The sequence below is a fragment of the Acomys minous genome, assembly GCF_964271855.1.
Source record: "Acomys minous genome assembly, chromosome: 1".
NCBI lineage: Eukaryota > Metazoa > Chordata > Mammalia > Rodentia > Muridae > Acomys > Acomys minous.
Window position 1 is genome coordinate 143,752,659 of NC_140483.1, and position 27,341 is coordinate 143,779,999.

The 27,341-nt window shown below is 38.9% G+C and overlaps 1 protein-coding gene across 4 annotated transcripts in view; it reads left to right on the forward strand.

Moving 5' to 3' along the window:
• INVS (inversin) overlaps positions 1-27,341 on the forward strand; it is a 145,399-nt gene that overhangs the window by 16,391 nt on the left and 101,667 nt on the right. For 3 of the 4 annotated variants that reach the window (XM_084779473.1, XM_084779476.1, XM_084779474.1), the window contains exon 3: positions 4,106-4,272. In XM_084779473.1, coding sequence (XP_084635599.1) covers positions 4,106-4,272 — 167 coding nt within the window. Of the gene's footprint in view, positions 1-4,105; positions 4,273-27,341 lie in introns of those variants that run through there. The other variant, XM_084779475.1, reaches the window with a different exon arrangement.

Consider the following 27,341-nt stretch of genomic DNA (forward strand, 5'->3'; position numbering starts at 1 on the left):
AGTCGACTCCCTTTTTTGTTTGTTTGTTGCTGTTGTTGTTTTTCCGAGACTGAGCTTTTTTGTGTAGCCTTGGCTGTTCTGGATTCGCTTTGTAGACCATGCTGGCCTGGAATTCACAGAGATCTGCCTGCCTCTGCCTCCCGAGTGCTGGGATTAAAGGTGTGCGCCACCACCCTGCTGAGCCTTTTATAGTCACAGAGTGCCTCTACTTGTTCCACGTAGTTGTCTTTGCTGTTGTCTACAATATTAGCTATTACCCTCCTTCAGTTCCATTGATTATTGTTTGCATGTTAGGTCTTTGCTCTGATTATACTTTTAACCATTTGTAATTATATAGTAAATGGATTTTTATATAACTCACATGTAGTTGGGTCCTTTTTTTGTCTCATAGCTTTTGACCAGTGTGCTGATATAACATTTACATTCAATGTAATTGCAGTTGTTAGGATTTAAGATGTTCAGTTTATTGTGTGTTTCTTCTGTTTCTAATTTCTTTGCTTCCTCTTCATTGTCGTCCTTTCTATTTATCGAATGGTTTTAGTATCCTATTTCAACTTATATGTAGTCAACTTCTTCCTAAGTGTTCATATAACATACAATTTACCAATCAAAAACATACAATTTTGTTTGTTTTGGTTTTATTTAGTGACATACTTAATATTAAAACAATTTTATTACCACCTTCTGCTAAGTAATCTTTCACCTCTTATCTGGGACTAGCTCAAATCCTACAGATTCCTTAAAGTTAAAGGCAACTGCTAATGGACTCTCTGTTTGAATAGATAGATTTGTATCAGACATTTCATATAAATAAAACCATACAATATATGGTATTTGAAGCAGCTTCTTTCACTTAGCGTATGTTTTGATGGTCCATCCATGTCATGGTATATATTTGACCTTATTCTTTTTGTTAAATAGCATTTCAGTTCATGGACCTATAGCATTTTGTTTATCTATTCATCAGTTAATTACTTGTGGTTTCACTTTGGAGCTATGATGAACAGTACTATTATGGGCATTTTTAAACCTGCTTTTGCATGGACATACTTCATTTCTCTCGGGTACATATTTGAGAGTAGACTTGCTGCATCAAGTTGTTACTCTGGGTTTAATATCTTGAAGAATTGTTTTCCAAAGTGTGATACCTTTTTTATGTTCCTTCTAATGGTAGATGAAGATTTTTATTTCTCCATATTCAGATTAGTATTTGTTATATAATATGCTTGTTATGGTCATTATTCTAGTGTGTTTTTAAAAAAAAAAAGATTCCTCTACAGTGCTGGTGAAATGTTCAGTGAGCAATGGCATTTGCCACCAAGCCTGATGTCTGATTCTGAGAACCTAAATGGTGGATGGACAGACATCTACAAATTGTGTTCTGACCTCCATATGTGTTCCATGTCATGCATACATGACACATGTGTGCTCATACAAACAAACATTTTAAAATTATTTTATTCTTATTTTTGGTTATGTATATGTGTGCATGTGAACTCAGTGTCCATGGAGAGTTTTGGTCCTCTGAAGATTGAGCCACAGCCTGCTGTGAGCCCCCTAGCATGGGTTCTGAGAATCAAAATTGGGTCCTTTGCAAGAGGAGTATGTACTCTTAACCACTGAACTGTATCTGCAGTCTCACGCACCCCTAAAGTTTAATTTGCCTCTACATAAATAGATAACCACAACATATAGTGTTATAGTTTTGTTTTTCAGTCAGGAAAACATAATTCACAAAAGTAGTGAGAAGAATAACCTGCTGTATTCCCAGATTCCGTTCAGTTGTCTTTTTTTTTTTTTCTTTTGGTTTTCTGGATAGAGTTTCTCTGTGTAGCCTTGGCTGTCCTGGATTCACTTTCTAGACCAGGCTGGCCTCAAATTTACAGAGATCTGCCTGCTTCTGCCTCCCTGAGTGCTGGGATTAGAGGTGTGTGCCACTGCACATGGCTCAATTGTTTAAATTTTATGAATTTTTCTTATTTGACCTTTGTTCATGAAAGAGTTTTTAACTAGGAGGTATATATTGACAGTTTTGGTTTTTCCCAGTACTTGAAAAGTGTGCCACTGTCTTCTGGTCTCTTTTGCTTCAAGTGAGAAATATTATGTTCTTTAAATGGCTACTCCCTACAGCTGAGTGTTGTGTCTTTTTGCTGATTTCATAATTTCTTTCTTTGTCTTCAGTTTTCATAAGTTTGATATAATTTACTCAACAGATTTCTTTGGGTTTATTTTGTTTGATCTTTTCTCAACTTCTTATATCTGTAGATCTTTGTCTTTTAACAGATTTGGGCCATGTCTGGCCATTATTTCTTAAATTGCGTCTTTATTTTTATTTTATGTTTTCTAAAAGTTTGCGTGTGCATATGTGTTTGTGTGTGTGCAAAAGTTCAGGTATGTGTGTACCATGGCACATCTATGTGGAGGTCAAATGACAACCTTGGGTATTGGTCTCCATCTTCCGCCTTGTTTGGGAAGGGGCCTGCCTGTGCTGTGCTGTGTACAGCAGCCGTGATGTCCTGAAGTTGCCAGGGGTTACCTTGTCTCTGCCTACCATCCTGCAATAGTGGCCGTAGATTCCAGGCTCATGCTACTCTGCCCAGCTTTCACTTGCATCCTGTGGTTACAAACTCCTGTCCTCATACTTGCATGGCAAGTACTTCACCACCACCACCACCACCCCGCCAAGCATCTCCAGAATTTGCCAACTCTGTTTTTAGTATTTTACTATTTTTCTTACTTCTTGAAACACTAATGGTATATTACTGTTATTTTGTAAAATCTTCAAAACTTAAATCTTTTTGTTTGTGTCTTTAGTGTTTGTTATTCAAACTGAATAACTTCTATTGGCCTGTCGTCAAGTTTAGAGATTCTTTCCTGTGTCATCTTCATTCTGTTCTTAAGATATTTGGTGAGGTACTTGGTATGCACTTGTTTATTAGAAATTTATCATTTTATGAGCTGGGATAGTGTTGCACACCTGTAGTCTCTGTACTTGGGAGGCTAAGACAGGAAGATTCTGAGTTTGAGGTCACCTGTAGCTACATAGTCAGATTCTATATCAAATATATAAATATGTGATAGATTCTATAATTATATAAGATTATATAATATATGTGTTTTATATATATCAACAAATATTTTTAATTTTTACTTTGGCTTATATTTCTATTTCTCATTCTTTGCAGAGACTTATTTCCACACCTCTGTCCAGATTATTGATAATTGATTGTTGGAGCACTTTTAGAATAATTATTTTAAATATCAGGGTTATAATTCTGGATTGTCACAGTTATTGTTTTGTTAATATTTTCTTACCTCAAGTTATTTAATAATTTGGAACTATATCTTTGACATTTATGTATTATGAGACTGGATTCTATTTTTATCTTCTATTTTAGAAGATTAATAACCTGTTTTGGTTTAGAATAGATGTTCTGCTTCAGTTTTGTAGACTTTGGTTCAAGTGTCAACTTAGTTTTCAGATCCCTTGCAGACTCATCCGACCTTTCCCACTTCTGGGCTGTCTGCTCCAGGTTAGGACCTGGGCAGGATCCCAGCTGTAGTTCAGTACCTGGAGCTTTTGCTATCCTGATTCTGGTCAGTTTCACAGGAGTTGGTCAGGTTGCCCATGATCCCATGCACCAGGTTAAAGAGCTGCTTCCTCCTAGCCCCTCGTCTCCATCTCCTCTTCCTGATCTCTAGTTAAGAGAAGGTAAGACGATACCTCATTGCTGTCCTTTGCTTAACTCAAGGTACAGTAGCTGGCATGGCTCCTCCCAAGCACCCCCTGGGCAGGAGAATGTTGCATTTTTCTTTTCATCTATGTGCAAAGTAGAACAGGAAGTCAGAATCATGTGGCAGGGCTAGCAATTTCTCAGTCTTGCTCTGCCATCTACTCAGTATGCATATACAGAGACCAGTAAACTTCTCTGAGCTTCAGTTGTCAATAATGTAGGGGTGCTAATATCTACTGCATAGACTAAATTAAAATGAAATAATATACAGTGGATTTAGAATGATACTCAGTAATAAGGATTTAGGAATTGTATATACTCATATTAGTAGTAAGACAATTATTAAATATCATTATTTATTGTATTTATAGGAAACCCTGCTCTTAAGGACAAAGAAGACCAGTTTGGGAGAACACCACTTATGTACTGTGTGCTGGCAGACAGACTAGACTGTGCAGATGCTCTTCTCAAAGCAGGAGCAGATGTCAACAAAGCTGACCATAGCCGGAGAACAGCACTCCACCTTGCAGCTCAAAAGGTGAGAAGTCAAATTACCTTGAGGAAGAGACTGGATGGCTGTTTTTACTTGACTGGTGGAACTGTGCAGTGGACAAATAAATGAGATAGGAATGACACCTAAGCTCTGGGTTTCTCAAAAAATGTTCTACAAACTGAGCGTTAAAACACAGGTAATGGGGCCTGAGGAGATAGTTCAGTTGATGAAGTGCTTGCCTTACAAACACAGATATTTCCAGAATTTACAGGGATAGAGACAGGCAGATCTGTGAAGGCTCCCTGGCTGGCCAGCCTAGCATAACCAGTGAGTCCTAGGCCTGTATCAACAAAGACCAAGTGGATGGCACCTGGGAAACAATATCCAGCATACAGGTACAAGTACCTTTGCACATACACGCACATACAAAATCAATGGAGGTTTGGTCGGACGTGGTGGCACACTCCTTTAATCCCAGCATTCAGGAGACAGAGGCAGGTAGATCTCTGTGAGTTCGAGGCCAGCCTGGTCTACAAAGCGAGTCTAGGACAGCCAAGACGACACAGGAAACCCTGTCTCGAAAAACAAACAAAACAAAACAAACAAACAAAATCCATGGAGGTTTTCTGGAGAGAAGATAAAGACTAAAAAGCAGCCTTCAGCTTAGCTCTGGAAATGAACAATAATCTTTGTGCTTGACATAATTTGTTTTTTCTTCACGAACATTACTTTTACCGTTAAGAGTTTCACTCTTTTGAGAAATCTGTGGCATTAGAGCCATAAAGAAATTTCCTTCTTAGTGTACTTTCAGCTTTTTAAAAATATAAAATTATATTGGAAATATCAGCGATTTCACGTTTTTAAAGTCATCATTACAACAGTGTTCTTATTTCTTTTCTTGTTTTCTTGACATTGGGTCTTACTAAGTAGCTCTGCTGTCCTGGACTCACTCTGTAGACCGTCTGGCTTCAAACTCACGGAGATTTGCCTGCCTCTGCCTCCCAAGTGCTAGGATTAAAGGCATGTGCCAGCACACCAGGTTCAGAGTTCAGATTTTTAAGATGAAACACATTTAAAAAAAATTTTTTTTAAATGAAAGCTTATATATTAAGACTTGCCTGAAAACCATTTTCCCTCCATAAAGTTTTAGTTAATAACATATACTTCTAGTTCGTGGTATTTTTCTTTTTGTTACAATAGACTTCATATTTTTATAATAAAAAACAGTGAGCATGAATTAGATCCAGCATAAACTATTAGTGGTATTTCCCATTTAAAAATATAACTAGACCATATATAAATATATATATATATATATTTTTTTTTAAACTAGACAGAGCTGATTAATTGAAGGGTTAGAAAAATACCTTTTCATGGGCTGGATGCATAAAAAGAGGATGACATTAAGATCGACTGCACACTGTGCACTTCCCAGTAAGGTCTGTCAGTTTGCTTCCAGTTACTGCTCCAGAATTGATTTCATTATAGTAATTTCTAAATAACAAAACAAAAAAACCTCTCAGTTTTAACTGCTACTCCAGTATTTATGACCTTTTACCTAGGCTTGTCAGCTGCCTAAATTATTCCTGGAAGATAACTACATTCTCCTTGTTATCATTAAAAACAATTAGAAATGGTTTCAATATTAAGAATTTGGTGTTCTTTAGACTTCTCAGTGTGAATCATTTAAGTATGAGATTAAACTTTTTAAAATGTCGGTTGGAAGACCCTGACATCAGGTAGATTACTTGGTGCGTGGGGTGTGGTGGGATTAGGATTTACATTGATGATCTAATACTGTGAGAGAGCTTTTCTCAGAGAGTTAATGTGATGCATATAGTTGACAGAGGGGCTTATCTCCTCAACCAAGTTAGCTTTGTCAGATGCGACACACTATTTTCTTTGCTTTTTGTTTCAGTGTTAATTTGGGCTTTCTTCGTTTGTTTGCTTGTTTTGTTGTTTGTTTGTTTGATGGGGTTTTATTGTTTAATAAGTGGTGGCTCTATGGCTGTGGCTGTGGATCTCTGTTTGTGTGTGTGTGTGTGTGTGTGTGTGTGTGTGTGTGTGTGTGTGTGTTGTGTGTGTGTGTATTGAGACAGGGTCTCACAGTGCAGCATAGACCAACTTCAAACTTGTAGCAGTTTCCCCCAACTCATCCTCCCATACCAGGCTTCCTATTTTGATATTTTTAATTTAACATTTTCTATTGTATGTTATGTATACATAGCATATGTGGAAGTCAGAGTCAGGTCTTTCTTTTCACCTTTACCTGGGTTTTGAGGAGTGAACTCAGATTTGAGGGTGTTCAAGCTTGTGCAGCATATGCCTTTGCCTGCTGTGTTAGTTACTTTTCTACTGCTGTGATAAAACACCATGACCAAGGCAACTTAAAGAAGAAAGAGTTTATTTGGGTTAATGGATCCAGAGGGTTAGAGTCCATAAGGCAAAGTAAAGGCATGGTTCTTGGACTCAACTAAGAACCCACATCATAAACATTATTAAACTTAAAGCACACATTGATCCCCATACATTAATAGTAGGAGACTTTAACACCCCTCTCTCACCTGTGGACAGATCATTGAGACAGAAACTAAATAGAGAAATAATGAAACTAACCGAGATCATGCACCAAGTGGACCTAATAGATATCTACAGAACTTTTTACCCAAGCACAAAAGAATATATACCTTCTTCTCAGCACCTCATGAAACCTTCTCCCAGATTGACTGTATAGTCAGTCACAAAGCAAGCCTCAACTGCTACAAGATAATTGATCAAACCAATTTTGATCACCATGACTCTTATTAGATCACCATGAATCAAAGCTGGTTTCAACAACAGTAGAAATGAGAAAAAGCCTACACACTCATGGACACTAAACAACTCCCTATTCAATGAACGGGCTGAAGAAGAAATAAAGAAAGAAATTAAATCCGGTGAAAACGAAGGCACAACTTAACCCAAACCGATGGGACACAATGAAAGCAAGGCTAAGAGGAAAGTTCATGGCACTAAGTGCCTTCATTAAAAAAAAAAAAATGGAGAGATGGTTCTTGAAGCTCTAGAAAAAAAGAAAGCAAACTCTTCCAGGAAGAGTAGATGGCAGAAAATAATCAAACTCAGGCTGAAATCAATACATTAGAAACAAAGAGAACAATTTAAAGAATCAATAAAACCAAGAGGTGGTTCTTTGAGAAAATCAGCAAGATAAACAGACCTTCAGCCAAACTAAAAGACAGAGAAACAGTCTCCAAATCAACAAAATCAGAAATGAAAAGGAGGACATAACAAAAGATACTAACAAAAATCCAAAGAATCATTAGGGCTTACTTCAAATCCTGTACTTTACAAAATTGGATAATCTAAATGAAATGGACAATTTTTATGATAGATTCCATTTACCAAAGTTAAATCAAGTAAACAAGTTAAATAGTCCTATAACCCCTAAGGAAATAGAAGCAGTTGGTAAAAGATTCCCAAACAAAAACAAAAACAAAAACAAAACAAAACAAAAACACAGGGCCAAATAGTTTCAGGGCAAAATAGAAACAGAAGAAACACTGTCAAACTCATTCTATGAGGCCATAATCACTCTGATACCTAAACCACACAAAGACCCAATAAAGAAAGAGAATTTCAGACCAAGTTCCCTTATGACCATTGATGGAATATGCAATAAAATACTCGGAAACTGAATCCAAGAACACATCAAAAATATTATTCACCATGATCAAGTAAGTTTCATCTCAGGCATGCACGGTGGTTCAATATACAAAAATCCATTAACATAATCACCATATAAACAAACTGAAAGAAAAAACATATTATCATCTCATTAGATGCTGAAAAAACATTTGACAAACTCCAGCACTCCTTCATGATAAAAGTCTTGGAAAGATCAGGAATACAGTGAACATACCTAAACACAATCAAGGCAATATACAGCAAGTCTATAGCCAACATCAAGTTAAATGGAGAGAAACTTAAATCAATACCACTGAAATCAGGGACAGGACAAGGCTGCCCACTCTCTCTCTCTCTCTGTCTCTTCAATATAGTACTTGAAGTCCTAGCCAGAGCAATAAATAACAAAAGGAGATCAAGGGGATACAAATTGGAAAGGAAGGAGTCAAAGCATTGCTATTTGCCAATAGCACAGGCTCTAAGATCAACAATTAATAAATTGGACCTCATGAAGCTGAAAAGCTTCTATAAGGCAAAGGACACTGTCAATAGAACAAAACGGCAGCCTATAGACTAGGGACAGATCTTCACCAACCCTACATCTGATAAAGGGCTAATATTCAAAATAAATAAAGAACTCAAGAAATTAAATACCCAAACCAAATAATCCAATTTTTAAAAATGGGATACAGAGCTAAACAGAGAATTCTCCGTTGAGGACTATCAAATGGCTGAAAAATACCTAAAGAAATGCTCAAAGCCCTTAGTCACAGGGAAATGCAAATCAAAATGACTCTGAAATTTCATCTTCCATCTATCAGAATGGCTAAGATCAGAAAACCCAGTGAGAGCACATGTTGTTGAGGATGTAAAGAAAGAGGAACACTCTTCCATTGTTGGTTGGAGTACAAACTTGTACAACCACTCTGGAAATCAATCTGGCACTTTCTCAGGAAGTTGGCAATAGTTCTGGCTCAAGACCCAGCTATACCACTCCTAGGAATATACCCAAATTATGTTCAACCATACAACAAGGACATTTGCTCAACTTTGTTCATAGCTACTTTATGATAGACAGAAACTGGAAATAACCCAGATGTTTATATTCATCAACGGAAAAATGGATAAAGAAACTGTGGTACATCTACACAAGGAATCATTACTGAGCCATTAAAAAAAAAGGAAATAATGCAATTTTCAGGCAAATGGATGAAACTAGAAAATATCATCCTGAGTAAGGCAACCCAGACCCAGAAAAACACGCATGGTATATACTTATTTAAAAAGGATTTTAGCCATATAGTACAGGATAACCATTATCATTCACAAACCCAAAAACGATAAGTAACAAGCTGGGCGTGGTGACACACACCTTTAATCCTAGCACTCGGGAGGCAGAGGCAGGCCAATGGCTGTGAGTTCTAGACCAGCCGGTCTACAAAGTGAGTCCAGGACAGCCAAGGCTACACAGAGAAACCCTGTCTCGAAAAACCAAAAGAAGCTGGGTGTGGTGGCGCACGCCTTTAATCCCAGCACTTGGGAGGCAGAGGCAGGCGAATCACTGTGAGTTCAAGGCCAGCCTGGTCTACAGAGCGAGTCCAGGGCAGCCAAGGCTACATAGAGAGACCCTGTCTCAAAAAAACGAAAAAAAAAATTTTTTTAATTAAAAATAAAAATAAAAAAAGAAAAACCAAAAGAAAAAAAAAAGATAAGTAACAAGAAGGACCCAAGGGAGGATGCTTAACTCTTACTCAGAAGTGGAAATAGAATAGAAAATGGAAGTGGTCAAAGAGAACAGGGTAAGAGAGAAAGCACAGAGAGACATGTAGGTTGGTATCAGACCTGAGGAAAGCAGGGGTGGGAGGATAGAGGGCTTGCACAGAGAAGACAAACCTTGGGCAGGGGCTTCTCTGTGACAGTCTAGAGACCTACAACAGGGTAAGCTCCTGAGAGATTACAAGGGTGACAATAACTGAGACTCCTAGTAGCAGGGATCATTGAGACTGAAGAGGCCACTCTTGAACTAGTCATGACTCCAAAGACTTGGGAACACCAACCAACCCACAAAAACTTTGACCTAAAACTTACCCTGCCTACATGATATGCAGGGACAAAATAAAGCAGAGATAGAGGAAATGTCCAACCAGTGCCTGACTCAACCTGAGACCTACCCCATGGGAGACAGCCAGCCCCTGACGCTACTAATGATATTCTGCTATGCTTGCGTACTGGAGCCTAGCAAAATTTTCCCTGAGTGGCTCTACCCAGCAACTGATGGAAACAGATGCAGTGACCCACAGCCAAACATTGGGCGGAGCACAGAATCTTGTGGAAGATACGGGAGAAGGATAGAAAGACTCAGAGGGGATAGGCGCTCCACAGGAAGACCAACAGAGCCAACCAACCAGGGCCCAGGGGGCTTGTGGAGACTGAAGCTCCAGTCAAGGACCATGCATGGACTGGACCTAGGCACCCTACAAAGATGTGACTGATGAGCAGCTCAGTCCTCATATGGGTCCCCTAGTAAGGAGGATGGGGGCTGACTCTGACATGGACTCTGTTGCCTGCTTTTCATCACTTTCCCCTTGTAGGACTACCTCACCAGGCAACAGGGGAAGAGGATGCCCTCAGTCCTGATGCAACTTGATATACTGGGGTGGGGGTGGAGCAATTCCCCTTCTTTGAGGAGTAGGGGAAGGGGGATAGGGGAAACAGGGAGGGAGGATGGAATGGGAGGAGAGAAGGGAGGGGGCTATGGCCAGGATGTTAGGCGAATAATTAATAAAAGAAAAGAAAAAAAGAATATATGGAAATGATAAGTTCATAGTCTGTTATATCCTGTTTCTGAGAACACACATACACACACACACAAACACACACACATACACACACCTTCTCTGTAAAGATATCTTTGCCTTAAATATCCAGGATTACCCTATATTAAAGAAACCAAATATGACCTCTCAATGAAAGATAACCACCCTGTACAAAGAGCATCACCATCATCCTGGCTTTTTCCTTTAAACAAATTTTCCAAATTGTAATGCAGATTAATACAGTCCTAAGAGTCTTGTGATGCTGAAGAAACCAACGTAGAGTGGTGAGAACAATGGAGGGGCCACCACAAGTCCTGTTACAATTTCCTTCCCATTAAAGTGTGCTTGTGCAGGTAGGGCTCAGTGAACCCTAGCAGTAGACAGCAGCCAGGAAGTGGAAAGGCTGAGAGGTGGTTGTTTTCTTTCATGATTAAGTCTTTTAGTCAATAACAAATTGATTTTTGCATACAGATCCATTCTCACTTTAAAACATATGGGTAACTAATTTTTTCCAGCACAAGTTCATTAATTTTCAGCCATATAATATTAGCTGAGTGCAATGCAATCCCTATGCCTTTTTTAAATTTTTTTTTCTAATGAAAACTCCTTTCTTCCCTGGAGGCACTTAGTAAATTTGAAAAGTTACATGATTGAAGCATCTAAATCTATTAACATGGTAATCAAAGCTATTTGGAAGAGGAAGAAAGTCTAGTGAGTTATTATAGTCGAGCCAATGGAATGAAGCCGAATACGAGAGACACCATGGAAGTGCTGACTCAGCAAGTAGTGCCAAGACATTTCCTAGGTAGCCGTGGTTGTGTAACTTGGGAGAATAGGAAAAATAAGTCACACATATCTGCTGTAGTTTGAAGCTTCTGGTATAGTCCCCACTGAATTTCGTTCTCTTTCATTTAGTGAACTTCTCTTCAAATGCTGTTTATCCCATTTAAATCTGGTATCTGTGATAAAATCTGTGACCAAAAGTGTGCTATTTGGGCCACAGCAATTGTTCAATAGATGCAGTACCTGTCAAGTAAGCCTGAGGACCTGAGTTTCATTCCTAGAATCCTGGCTAAAATGCTGGGTGTGGTAGTGCACTCCATTAACCCCAGCACTCAAGAGACAGAGGCAGGTGGATGGATCTGTGCAAGTTTGCAGTCAGCCTGGTCTATATAGTGAATTCCAGGACAACCAGGGCTACATAGAGAGATCCTGTTTCAAAAAAACAAACAAAACAAAGCTGGTATGATGGTAGACGCTTATAGTCTCCGTACTGGGGATGCAGAGGCAGGCAGATCCAGCAGTCTAGCCTGATAGGGAAACTCCAAGCCAGTGAGAAATCCTGTTCAAACACAGGTGGACGGCACCTGATAAGTGGCGTCTCAGGTTGACCTCTGGCCTCCACATGCACATACATCTATTTGCTATTTGTGTGAGTGCCATGTCTTGTTTTTGTTTAAAAAACAAAAAAGCTTGGCCTGGCACAGTGGCGCACACCTGTAATCCCAATACCCAAGGAGGCGTAGGCCGGTGGACCTCTGTGAGTGGAGGATAGTAAAGGCCACACAGAGAAACCCTGCCTCAAAAAAAGAGAAAGAAAGAAAGAAAGAAAGAAAGAAAGAAAGAAAGAAAGAAAGAAAGAAAGAAAGAAAAATAAGATGGGCCTCCTTATTTTCTCTAAAGGAGTTATGAGTCCTTAAACTTAAAGCATTTATTGTGTTGGAGAGCTGTGCTCTCTAGGGATGTGTTATCAGCATTGTTGCTGCTACTGCAACATAGGTACAAACATCAGATTACCACACTGGGATCAGTAGATCTTACAGACAGATGACTCTCTGGATCTTGTCTTGTTTGGCACTAGATATGGAGACTAAGTCAGTCTCTCTCTCTCTCCCTCTCTCCCTCCCTCCCTCCCTCCTTCCCTCCCTCCCTCTCTCTGTAATGCTGAATATTAGACTTGGGGCAACTGCTTAATCTCCAGTCCTCTTTAAAAAAATAATTCACTCTTCTCGTTGCCTGTGCATATGTGTGGGCTCTTCTTTGTTTCACTTTTATGTTAATGAAGCATTATAAGCATATGTATAGAATAGGAAATAATGTGAAAGACTTTCAAGTTCCTAGCACTTAGAAGAAATAAAACTAATACTTTATATTTTGTATAAGTCCAGCCGACCTCAAAGAAAATGATAAACATCAAAAAACCTCCTTATAGAAATGGCTTTAAATGTGGCAAACTAGCCGCTGGGCAAAATGTCCTCATTTCTGCCACAGAGAGAACTCTGCCTAAAAAGGGGCAAGCTTAGATGCAGGCAGAGTCGACAGCCAAACTCTGCCAAGACAGGGTATGCAAGTCCTTAGTAGTTCCTGCCTCACAAATATGTCTGTCAGATATATTGGCCAAAAGGCTGACTATGATGCTCCACTGTTAGAGAGTTTTGGGTGACTATTTAGGCAGCAAACTGTCTCTGTCATTTTCTCATTTTGGAAACTGCTAACCTGCACTTCCTATCTACTCAGATAATTAATTTTATTCCTTCTCAGGTCTCTGATGGGGTTGAAGACCAGATAGTTTAGTTTTACGATTAGGCTTAGTTGTTTAGGGGTTAAGATGTTTCTAGGTCAAGATAGATATTTTAAGTTGATAAAGATGAAATATGATATTGATTTACATTCAGAATTTTAGATGCACCAAGATGGGAAAGATGTTTTCTTCAAGGTTGCCAAATACAAATAGCGAAAATGCTATGAATGTAACATTCATATAATTCCTGATCTTCTTGCTGTAGGTACTTTATTGTATATATGTGTAATAATATAAATATATATGTAAAAAAGGAAAAGCAATAAAAAAGTAAAAAAGAAAATTAATTTATAAAACAACAACAACAACAAAAGATCTTTTAAATGAAGCTAAGTAGAATAGATGTACTTAAAATCGACTTACCATCCTATTCCCCTATTTCTCTTTATCCTAACTTAGATTGAGTTTGGTAGTTTCAATTCCATGAATATTTTTCTAACATACACTCACTCATATAAGCAACATTTTATGTTTTAAAGTGTTAAACAATTTGAGTCTTTCTGCTTCTGGGTTAACTCACTCATTATGATCATTTCTAGTTCAATCCATTTGTCCACAAATTTTGGGGGTTCCTTGGTTTTTTAATAGCTGAGTAGTATTCCATAATGTACATGTACCACAGTTTCTTTATGCATTCTTCTACTGAGGGACATTAAGGCTGTTTCCATGTTCTGGCTATTATGAATAAGGCTGCTTTGAACATGGTTGAGCAAATGTTCTTGTTGTGTGCTGGAGAATCTTCTGAGTATATTCCAAGGAGTGGAATAGCTGGTTCTTGAGGAAGCTCTATTCCCAGTTTTCTGAGATAGCGCCAGATAGATTTCCAAAGTGGCTGTACTAGTTTGCATTCCCACCAGCAATAAAGGAGTATTCCTCTCTCTCCACATCCAAGAAAGACTCAAATGGTATATACTCACTTTTATCTGGACACTAGCCTAAGAGATATGTCCCATGAAAGTCTTCACTTACCAGGAAAGTGGGACAGAGGGGAGGACATCCTATTGGGACTCTAGGTGAGAGAAGCATGGGGGAATGGGGAAATAGAAGGTTCTAGAGGGTCCTAGAAACCTACAAGAATATCATTATGATGGGCAGATCTGGGCCCAGGGGTCCTGCTCAGACTATCGCACCAGCCAAGGACAATACGTGCAGTAAACTTTAAACCCCTACCCAGATCTAGCCAATGGACAGAACATTCTCCACAATTGAGTGCAGAGTGGGGTCTGATTTTCACACTAACTCTGGTGCCCCATATTTGACCACGTCCCCTGGATGGGGAGGCCTGGTGGCACTCAGAGGAAGAGTAGCAGGCTACCAAGAAGAGACTTGATATCCTATGATCATATACAAGGGGAGAAGGTCCCTCTCAGTCACAGTCATAGGGGAGGGGAGTAGGGGAAAAGTGGGAGGGAGAAATGGGAGGATAGAAAGGATGGGATAACAATTTAGATGTAATATGAATAAATTAATAAAATATATTTTAAAAAAGAAAAAAGTTAAATAAAGCCGGGTGCAGTGGTGGCTTACGCTTTTAATCCCAACACTCGGGAGGCAGAGGCAGGTGGATTGCTGTGAGTTTGAGGCCAGCCTGGTCTACAAAGTGAGTCCAGGACAGCCAAGGCTACACAGAGAAACCCTGTCTCGAAAAAACAAAAAAGAAAAAAAAGTTAAACAAATGGTATGATGTGATGTATATCATTCTCCAACTTTTTTAGATTGACCATCATGTTTTTGAGATTTACTTGTATTGAAACATGTAGCCCTGGTTCACCACAGATTATATAAAAATACCCCAAAGACACAAGAAAAGGTATACATAATCATCAGTAATTAGGAAAATGCGAATTACCACCATGGGAAGATGCCACTACTCAGCTACTTGAATGTCTAAAATAAAATGGTGCCAGCCAAGGAAACTATAGGCAGTAAACTTCGAACCCCTACCCAGACTAGCCGAAGGACAGGACATTCTCCACCGTTGAGTGGAGAAGGAGATCTGACTTTCACAGGAACTCTGGTGCCCCATCTCTGACCACATCCCCTGCATGGGGAGGCCTGGTGGCACTCAGAGGAAGGATAGCAAGTTACCAAGAAGAGACTCGATACCCTAAGAGCATATATAGGGGGAGGAGGTCCTCCTCAGTTGCAGACATAGGGGAGGGGAGTAGGGGGGAAGCGGGAGGGAGGGAGAAATAGGAGGATACAAGGGATTGGCTAAAAAAAGAAGGTGCCATAGTTGCTGCACCAGTTGGTGGTGGCAGTGTGGAACAACTGAAATGTTCAACATTTCGTGACAACGTAAATGGTGCATCCCCTCAGAAAAACTGTAGAAGGTACCTACCTACTAGGCACACAGTTACAAATGTAAGCCATAGCACATAGGTAAATGAGCTCCTCTTTCTACCAAACGCTGTTTGAAAATGATCAAGGCTTTTAAAAAATTGTTTTCTTCTTTCCAGTGCTGAGAACTGAGCTCAGGAGCCTGCATGCAGTAGGTCAGTGCTGAGTCACTGAACTAACCCACTGCCCTAGTGTTTTAATAATAGCTCAAATAACCATAACGCCCAACAACATGAATATAGGCAAATACATTTCTATGTATTCCTGCTACACAATTTAGAAAAGCAAAATGTTGGTATGTTCAGCCTCGTAAGTGAGTTTCATAGACACCGCACTGAATGAAGCAGATTACTTTTAAAATATGGGTGTTATTTATAGGGATTTCAAGAACAGGCAGAGCTGACCTCTGGTGAGTGAAATCAGATTTGTGGTTACCTACAGAGTATGTGTGACAGAGGATATGAAAGAGCTTTCCAGGGTGTTGGAATGCTGTGCATGTGTCCATGAAAACGTGTCAGTCTGTCGTCCTAAGATTCATATCCTCTGCCATGTGTATGTTGTTTTATGTAAAGTGTTACTTATCAATGACAACATGTCTAGAATGTCATAATTATTACCTGTAGACAATAAGATCAGGTAGAATGAAACCAACAATGGTTCCTGGACTGAGTGTATAAACCCTAAGGTCATATTTTCCACCTAGTTTATAGAGCACTATGAAAGAGACATGCCTACATCACTTGAGCTGCATACAAAAACACAGAGTGCTGGGCCTACTTCAGGCATTTTTTAATTCAGTTGAGGCAACAGAACTGACAAGTTTCAAGGTGAAGACAGTAATGCTGAGAACTGCTGCTCTGTTCTGCCTACATCATTGGCTTTTATGTGTTCATCCTATTTTCAGTGCTATTGGCCTTGGCTAGATATTAACCCCTTAGATTAGTTGGTATTACTGGCCTTGAGTGCCATTATTCAAAACCATTAAACAGCTTTGGGTGCTGCTAATGAAGGAGCAATAAAGAGAAGAAAAATTTAGTTCAGAGTAAACTAACTGAAGGTTAGGTACCCTATCTTGGTAGTTGACAGCTGCCATGAATTTTGCAATATTTTGGATCTACAAAGTGAGGCCTGAACTAGAGTTGTTAGTGCAGAGGTCATAGGAGTTGCAATGCCCAAGTGTGGAATACAGAGGGAAACAGGATCAGAAATAAGAAGCACTAATATTGAAGGTTAATTTAAGAAAAATAAGCTTATGAAGGAGCCAGGTAAGGAGGGAGAAGAGCTGGACGAGAACAGCGTCGCAGGGCTAGCCTAGTCGGCACATTTTAGGCTGTAGGAGACTCCAACTCAAACAAAGTCAAGTGGACAGTTCCTTAGGAAGAACCCAAGGTTGACCTCTGGCCTCTACATGTACATATGTGTACACACACACACACACACACACACACACACACACACACACACACACACACACACGGGTTAAGTGGGTGGTTTCTGAGTTCAAGTCCCTGGAAAATAGGAACAAAGCGTTCCAAAGTATCTCCAAAGATAGTGAGGGAGCTTGGACTTAAACAAGTAGGCTTTTTGTTTAATGGACATGGCAACAGTTTAGAATACATCTGAATACTACTGACAACTAGTTACATCCTAGTTTTAAAGCCAAAATCTCCCTGGGAAATTAGTCTCATTATACAAATGGGAAAGCAATTTGCTGTGTGTTTCATGCCTAGAAGCTGAGAGTGAGATGTTTTGGCACTAAAGCTGAAGAGACTGGATAAGAAAGTGCATGTCCTATTGAGCCAGTATCTGACGAGGATGATGAGGGGAAACTCAGGGCTATAAAAGACTACTGCTCCCCATCTCCTGACTCCCACATAGAACACCCCAATTCCATAAAGCTCTCATGCTTAGGGTCCAAGTACAGGGAAGTATGAAAGCTGAAGTGAAGTGATAACTTAGTTCCTCACTGCATAGCAAGGACCGACTAATTTCCTGTTCTCTAGCCAGTCAATATGGTATAATAAAAAAGAAATTGGATCTGAACTTTCAAGATATATAGTCCATTCATAATTCAAAAACATCTGGTACCATAGGACGTTACTCAGTAGCTTGTGATCTGACACTGGGTGGTTTAACGCCCCAAGGCTTTATAAGATAGGGTTTATATTGCTACCTTACCTACCTCATAGAGTTGTGAATATTTAAGAAATAAAATATCAGTATTATCATCTGTACCAGAGACTGTGGAAGGCAGATAACTTGTGCACAGAGTTTACAAACACACAGGCTTGAACATTATCTGAAGATCATATAATGTAATTGCTCTCTCAATTACAGTATACTTTCCAATTGCACTTAGAAATTGATGTGCCTAATAAAATATTTCATCTTAAATTGTCATTGAATTTAATACTTATATTTTCAATCAACCAATAAATATTAAAACTAAACACACTTTAATATCAAAAAGACTGCATATAACAACATATTAATGTATAAAGTACTTTACAAGTAACTTTAATTAGGAAAAATACTAAACCTGACATGTTTACTGGCTTTAGCCTTATTAGAACAAATATTTTAACATATGTAGCTTTTTATACATCTAACCTTCAAAATAACTGTTTTCCTTAACTCAAAAAACTGGTTGTGATTTAAGAACTGCTGTCGTATAGCCCTGCCCCTGTGTTTCTCACCTTCTGGCTCACCATTGGCTCGTTCTCAGGGCTCTTTCTCTTCTGAACTATCATTCGCCTGTTTAAATCAAAAGACATGGAAATTTCAATTCTTGGGATAAAAAAATTAAACAAATTGTAACAACTTTGACTTTCATTTTCAATTTTTTTTTCCGGAAATTCTTCCAAAAACAAATGACAAATATGTAGGGCGAGACATTGTTTACAGCCTTATCTTGTACTTCTCTGTTTTATATTAGTCTTACAGGGTGCAGAGCATGATCTGTTTGTTGTTCTTGTTTTAATAAAGGACAATACAAGACCTGATTTTGGGTAGACTTACTCTTTTTTCCATCCTTATTCTTTCTTCTTTCTCTGACATTTGCACTTGACCACTTGCTCCTCTTCGTTGTTGTTGTTGTTGTTGTTGTTTGTTTGCTTGCTTGTTTGTTTTTTGAGACAGGGTTTCTCTGTATAGCCTTGGCTGTCCTGAACTCACTTTTTAGACCAGGCTGGCCTCGAACTCACAGTGATCCACCTGCCTCTGCCTCCCCAGTGCTGGGATTAAAGGTGTGTGAAGGTGTGAGTACCATGCCCGGCTCCACTTGACTGTCTTAACTTGTTTTGTTGACTCCTATAATCCTGTAGTAACCTTTGTTTCTTTTTTAAATACTTTTCTTTCCCTCGCATCTTTTTTTTTCTAACTCTGCTTTCTAATTAGACTTGTTTTTCCAGCTACTGTCTTGAAATCTCTAACTGAATATCTTTCAAAAAATATCAGTTTCAGTTTCAATACATCTGAAGCACACCCTTGTCTTTTGCCTACATAGTATAACCTGCCTGCTGGGTTTTTTATTTATTTGTTTTAATAAAACAAAACTGGCTTGTGTGTGTGTGTTTCTTTTTGTTTGTTTTTGTCTTTAGATAGGGTATCCTATAACCCAGGTTGGCCTGGAATTCACTGTATAGCTTAGATTGGCGTCAGCTTTGTGGCCCTCCTGTCTCTGCCTCCTGGGTGCTGGAATTACAGGTCTGTGCCACTGTGTTTGCTTAGTACACTAACTTTAACAAGATATACCTCAGCTGCTAAGAGCACTGACTGCCCTCACAGGGGCCCAGGTTTGGTTCCTTGAACCCACATGGTGGCTCAGAACTTCATGAAACTCCAGTTCCAAAGTACCCAACACCTTATGACCTACACAGCTAACAGGTACACACATGGTGAACACACATGCAAGCACTCACACATACATGTAAAATAAAAATAAGTTCTAAAAATTAATCTGTCTAGGTGAGTCACCTAACAAAATTGAACAAGTCAGGAGCATTGATACATTCATGATTTGTGGTTTCCATCTCTGTCTAGTTCCGCAAACCTTGGCAGCCACTGATAAACACTCTGCCTCTATGGAGTTATGTAGTAAAGATACTTTATACAAGCAGATTCAAATAGTAGTTGAATTTCTGCCCATGTACATATACTGGGATATAATTTGGTCCAGCTCTTTAGAGCCTTTACCCCTGCTATCAGAATTAGTTTGCCTTTGGTTTGGTTTGGTTTGGCTTGGCTTGGCTTGGCTTGGCTTGGTTTGGTTTGGTTTGGTTTGGTTTGGTTTGGTTTCTGACTCACATCCTAGTATCCCTAATATGCCAACACTAAAAAGAAACCTTCAGCTTTCTCTCAGGATTTTTTCTGATTTCCACATCATTGTTCCTTGGCTTCTGGTTCTCCTGGCCAAGAATACTCCTCAAATCCAGTTTTCCCATCTCAACTCCAAGAAGTAGTTGAGCAGCGTTTGCTTCTCATAGACTAGGTTCATGGCACAATCCAAAACTGAACCTTCAGCTCCAGCATTTGCTTTGACTTTATGTTAGCATACCTCTCAAACACAGACTTGAAGCTTGCATTTCTAAAATCTGCATAGCTTATAGAATTTTGTTTTAAACATAATCTTGTTTCCTACAGCTGTATCCATTGCCTAATCATCTTTATCTCTTCACTGACCCCTACTTTACCAAGCCATGAAAATAAAGTATCTGCTGTCTATGAATAGGTTCAGTGATCCCCACAAGCCCCGATTCCCATGGAAACCAATCAAAAACTAAAAGGAAAAGAAAGAAAATATATTGAATTTCCCTGAGACCTACAGCTTGTTTTTCATTAGACTCATGCTGGTTTCCTTTAGACTCTGGGCACAGGGCCAATGAATATTTTTATGGCTGATAAAAAGGAACTTCAGATCCATTTACTTTCATTTAACCTTTTAAAAATTAATTTTGAATGTAACATCAATTCCAAAGAAAACATGAGCATTAATTTTCTAATTACTTTTATATGTCATAGGACTATAATTTTCATACTATTTTTCTTCTTGTTTTTCTCTTGCTCATATTTTTCTGTTTAAAAAGAGATAAGGAAGAATCAGGAGTGCTTATGATGCCTATTGTATGTATATGATCCATCCCTGTCCTTAACGGCAATCTTAGGTTCTTTGCTTCTCCTTTTATTACTAAATTTCTTCAGAGCCCAAATGATTGCTTAAAATATAATAACAGGTCACCAAAGAGATTCAGGGAGTGTGTGGGCAGGAAAAGCAGGTTGTTATTTGATGGGTGATTGAGTGAGTGAATGAATAGATGGTTGATTGACTGTGTGCTGGGAATTTAATCCAGTGTCTCCTACATGTCTGGAATCACTCTGTCACTAAGTTATACCACCAGCCCAGGTTGTATTTATAAAGGAAACAATCAAAATAATATTCACTAAGATAATATCTGAGGCAAGACTTGACAAAGATGGGGAAGCTAGCCAGGTGAATACTAAAGGGAAAGTGTATGTACCTGGGAGGAAGAACTGTGGGGATAAAGCCTTACCATGGAGCATGTTAAGAGAAGAGCAAGCTCCTGTCAATTAGCCTTAGGATGATTAGTGAGGAGACGACAAGAGGAAGATAGACAGGTAAAGAAAAGGTGGCTGGATCTTAAAGGTTGTTGTCGCAAATATGAGGAAGCAGTGGAGGATTGTAAGGAAAGGATGATGTAATCTGTCATCTATCTTAAGCAAAGGAGTTTTTCTCCAGTATCCATGCACTTCCTTCCATGCAGCTTTTATGACTGCTGCCCATCATCATCCTTTCACCAGATAAGCACACATTTGTCTTCCCCTGAAGAAAGGTTGTCTACAACAGACTATATGCAAGTCTGATGAGCCCAGAGCATAACAGGACTAATCCCTTTGACTGTTTGGCAGTCGCCATTGATTCATGTGGGAGGTTTTAAAAATACTGTCTCTAGATCTGCTGTTTATTTATTGCTGATTAAACTACATCCTTTATCTATATTATTTCATATTTTAACGCAAATGCCATATCTCATTGTTAGCATGTTTTAGACTTTGCCAGAGTTGCATAGGTGGTAGAGCTAGGCATTGCCTCCCTAGCCTTTGTATCCCCTGTCTTCCCTCACTTATTGTCACCTGTCACACACACAAAAAGACAATTGTTTTCTACACATTTAGTTTTCCTACAGATTGTGAGCATCTGAATATGAAAGAGTATCATTCATTCTTTTTATTTCTAGTACCGAATATTCAATAACCAATGTTTGGTGAATGTATTTGGATCCATTATGCAGCCTGTCAAGGTCCTCCTGGTTCTGTGCAGATACCTCCCCAACCTATGGATCACCAACATGCTCATCCTCATTTTTGATGTCCAAATATATCCTAAATAGAGAAAAAGCTTAACCATTAGTACTAAAATTAACTTCCCTTTTTATTTTTTCGATACTGAACCCAGGGTCTTGCAGATGCTAACTAAGTGTCCTACCACTAGGTCAGCCCCCACCCAGCCTGTCAGCTTGACTAACTGAAAACATTGTTTCATTTTCTTAAACTTGTTCAAACCATGCTATCACTGATAGATATGTCTCTTGGAATTAATGTATAATCTAAAAAATCCATTGTCACTCTGATTTTGAATATATCATTCCTTTGTTCAACAAATAAATGTTGAGTATTTACTTTGTATTGGGCATTGTTCTATATATGTATCTCTGTGTATTTTAATTTCACCCCATATTTGGGTATAAGGACTTTCAGAATGTGTAATCATAGATCTAATATTTCACTATTAAAACTACTTTATTTTCAGAAAAAGCATTAAAATAGTTTTAGATCTCAGGAGACATGTTTAGATACTTTGAATATTTTTATTACGTTTCTGTGTGTGTGTGTGTGTGTGTGTGTGTGTGTGTGTGTGTGTGTGTATGTACACATACATGGGTATGTGTATGAATGTCAGACTACAACTCACAGGTATGAGTTCTTCCCAATATGTGGGTCCCACAGGCTCGGCTTGGCTGCAAGCGTGTTCACCCCTGAACTATCTCATTGGCTTTCAAATCTCTTCTCTCTCATCATTTATCAAGTTGACTCTGCTGATTACTTCTTAGTAACTTGAGCTAAAATGTTGGACAATACTTTGAAATAATGACTAGAAACTGCCAACCGTATATGTAAACTGGCCATCACCATGTTGTACCAATTGGAAACCATTACTCAGCCTATGTGCATGTGTATGTGCCTGTAAACACAGGCATGCTTTAAATTGTCATCTAATTAAATGATAATGCTGATATATTGTTGTTGTTGTTGTTGTTGTTGTTGTTGTTGTTGTTGTTGTTGTTTCGAGACAGGGTCTCTCTGTGTTAGCCTTGGCTATCCTGGACTCATATTAAAGCTATCAAGAAGACATAGTGAATAAGCTGGAAGTAAAGAAAACCTTTTCCTCCTTATTTTTAATTTTTGTTTTGTATGTTTGAGTATTGCATGCATGGAGGTATTGTGCAGAGTGTATATGCCCGGTGTCTAAGGTGGCCAGAAGAGGGCCTCCCACCCTCTGAAGCTACAGTTACAGGCAGTTAGGAGCCGCTATGAGCAAGTGCTCTTAACTACTGAGCCATCTCTCTAGACTGTTGGGGAAATCTTTTTGGGGATTAAAATATAAAAATGAAAGAAAAGACGTTAATAAAGATGGCTACAGAGTGACAAGAAAGACATTACATTTGCAAGAAGATATGATAAACAAAGGCCTCTTAATGTCTGACAACACTGGGGTACAAAAGGCCAGTGAGCCTATTAAAACTTAAACAAGAAAAAAAAAAACAAAGATGGATAGGGTGCCGTGCATATTGTTATTTATACCAGTTACTTCGGAAACCAAAGTAGGAGGATTGCTTGAGTCCTGGTTTAAGGCTACCCTGGACAACACAGGAGCAGAGAAAGGAAAGGGGGGGAGGAGTATGTGCAGTCAAGCTAACTGACCCCAGATTTCCACTGCTGGGAATCTACATTACACATGAGTGATATAAGAGATGGTGCATGGCTGGAGATATCAGTCATTGGTAGAGTATTTGCCTAGCATGCATGTGGCCCTGGGTTTGGTCATCAGCACTGCAAAACAGTGAATGAATGAGTGAGTGAGTGAGTGGATGAATGAATGAATGAAATAGAAGAACAGGGTTGCAGTTTACTTTAACTTGTTTTGTTTTTTGAGACAACGTCAAACTGTATATCCCTGGCCAGCCAGGAACTCATTATGTAGGCCAAGCTGGCCTCAAACTCAATAAAGATAGACCTGTCTCTGCCTCCCAAGTGCTATAATTAAAGGCATGCACTACAATTATGTGTATGTGGGTATGGGTCTGTGCATAAAAATGCAGATGCCAAGATGTCAGAGGCCTCCAATCCCCTGAAACTAGAGTTGCAAGCAACTGTGAGCTGACTAACAGGGGTACTCAGAACTGAACCCAGGTTCTCTGCAAGGACAGTGCATACTCTTAATCACTGAGCCGTCCCCAGTGCAGGTTGCTAACAATGAAAGCCTGTAAGCAAATGCACTTTCTGAGGGTTGAATAAACCATATAACATAATGCCTTCTACCTATTGAAAAGGAAGGAAATTGTGATGTAATATTATAAGATGAGCTGCAATTAAAAAATAAGTACAAACTATATAGCTTCATGTTTAATATGCAACAGAGAAATGAACTCAAGTGTTAATGTTAGAAGATTAAAACAAATTTCTGAAGAAGATACATGAACTTGCTTTTCAGGAAAGAGAATACTCCCCAAATATAGAAGAATAGATGATCAGTGATTGGCAAGCCCCCCAAACTGGGAAAAAAGATAGCGTATGGGGCAGGTACAGACAGTTGATTTCACCTAATGCATCTTGTTCTGGGGTTTTATTTAGATTTCAGTAATTATTTCAAAACCACTGCTTGCTAAGGACAATTCTTAAAGCTGATTTAAAAAAATTTTAAAAAGTGGTGGCGCACGCCTTTAATCCCAGTCCTTGGGAGGCAGAGGCAGGCGGATCATTGTGAGTTCAAGGCCAGCCTGGTTTTTGAGTCCAGGACAGCCAGAGCTACACGGAGAAACCCTGTCTCAAAAAACAAAACAAAAAAACAAAACAAAACAAAAAAAGAAACCTAAGTGTCTATTAAGTTGTATTGACTACATAGAGTAGTTATTCAAAACTTTAAAACAGTAATTTGATTCTGCAGTCCTAGAATGATAAACACTAAACACCTAAAAAAAAAAAAAAGACTATGAAAAATTGTAACCCATGTTCAGTAATGTACCACTTGCAACAATTCTTTTATTATTTGGAGACAACAACACAAAGAAATGGGGCGAAGCAAGTAGAATTTTGTATTAATTTCACTAGTAAACATTTTCTGTAGGAGATATACAAACACATAGAAATATGAAGTGATGATGCATCTTTTTCTACTTAAGATTTATAGGTTTGAATTCCATAGCTCTATGCACTAAGAGCCTTAAAGCAATGACCAGCACAGTACTGATGATCACACAGTTTGTGATCTCTCAGTGCTCCTAAGAGGAGCTAGAGCTCCATAGAGACGTGGAGATGCGCTTACAGACAGGTAGCGTGTGGCAAGAATCCAGCAGAGCCTGCTGCGATCACACCAGAGGGGCATGGAAGCCAACAGGAAGGCGTCTCACAGGTGGACAACCTGGCCAGCAAAAGGTGACAGTTGCAGCAGGTAGAAGAGACACATGTAGCTTGTTAAGTTCCATGTGTCAAAATAATATGAAGGAAAAGTCACTTTAGGCTTTGCTCATATCTCAGGGTTGAAGAGGAAGCATTGCTCAGGCTTTTTTTTGTACAAACTATCTGTACAAGCTGTATTTCTGGCAAACAATAATTAATGAGTTAAAGTTTTAAAATGATTTCCGGGAAATAATGGGTTTACAGTTTCACCACTTTGGAACCACCAATGGAATAACAAATCTCGACAGCGGCCATCAATAAAGGCTAAAATCACTTGGAAGAAAGACTGACGGACAACATTATAGCACACCAAGAGGATATAACATCTGAGCTTCCTGGAGAGTCTTAACATTACAAAAACAAAGGAGGTAGACATTTGATGTCCACCATAGATAGGGGAAAGCACATTGAACTACCTATGGTGTGGTTTTGTCCAAACAATATGAATACACTCTTTTAAGCCTCCAACTCTAACTATCCATCTTCAGGAAACACTGGAATGTTAGAACATGTTATATGATAGCATGAGATGTCCTGAGTCCTGCTTTTACATATAGGTGCTTTAGAAGTTAAGAATTTACATAAGTTTTCTCAACTTGAGTTCATTCCACGGTTTCCTTTCTTTCCTTCCTCCATCCACATTTGCACATCCTTTTCCTCCCCACAGTGAGATGTCTCCCAACATCATCAACACATTTATTCACTCCTGAAATAGTTTCAGAACAGTCTCAGAATTGCTTCATGCATCACATTACAAAAATATCAGCTGAGTAAAAATACTACTAACGTTAGTTATAGCTCTTCCACTGTGACTGAAAGGACATTTTCAGCAGGTAGTCACATTTTGTGTTCACAAGTTATTTAAGTAAGACTTTTCCTCCTTCCCTGCTTGTGGTACTCCCTGTAAATGCAATGTTGTTGTTGTTGGTTTGTTTTTTTTTTTCAATTTTGTTTTGTTTTTTAGATTCCCTTTCCTCCATCTTTGGTAATTCTGTTTTGTCAGAAGTCAAACTTTACTGAAAAGTAACTTCAGACAGTCTTATTTCCATCTTCATTCTGTTTCCATTTCCTTATTTCATATAGACAACCTGCTTTATTTGTCCTGTGTTTCATAGTATATATTTTCTTGTTTCCACTTCCTGATTTCCTTTTTTAAGAATATTTCATAAGTGGTTGGGTGGCTTTGTAGCCATTTGATTCCATTGTGTCTACTATAATCAGGGAATTTTTAGCAAGTGACATAAAAATTGTAGAGATAAGGACCTAAGTTATTTTGGACATCAAATGGTTTGATATAAAAAGTAATAGCCAGGGTTTGTCAGCCCAGTGACGTCAGCGAAGATCTGAGTGCTATGAACTGCATACAGACCACAATATGTCTATAAACAAGACAACTGAATAGCCTTATCTTACTCACCTCTGAACAAGGAAAACCTTTGTCAGGTTTTCATTCCCAGCTTGAATCCAGTCCCATTAAAAGAAAATTATCTCTCATTGGCTGCCTATATCAAAATCATTCTGGGTTACAAAGTACTCAGCCTCCTCTAAAGAATATGACCCACAAAAAAAATGAGGGTTCTGCTACCATAGAAGAAGATGAGCATCATGCATCAGGCAGACATGCCACGATCTGGAAGTGTCTGTTGATCACAGAGCTTTGTGAACCAAGCCACTTTGAGAAGCAATGGCCTCAGCTACCATAGGCCATTTGGCATTCCCTCTTACTGTGTGGCGCTTCAGCTCTATGCTACAAAAAAAGCCAACTAAATAAACTTTTCCTACAACTGAGGTGACTTAATCTTTACCATCTTTTTAAAAATGTCTTTTCTAGCATTGATCAAACATGGACATTTCTTCTTGAGTACTCCCAAATAAAGGAATACTCCAATCACTCAGCTTTGCCAGTAACAGATATGGGACCCTCTCAGCGTGTCACTGAG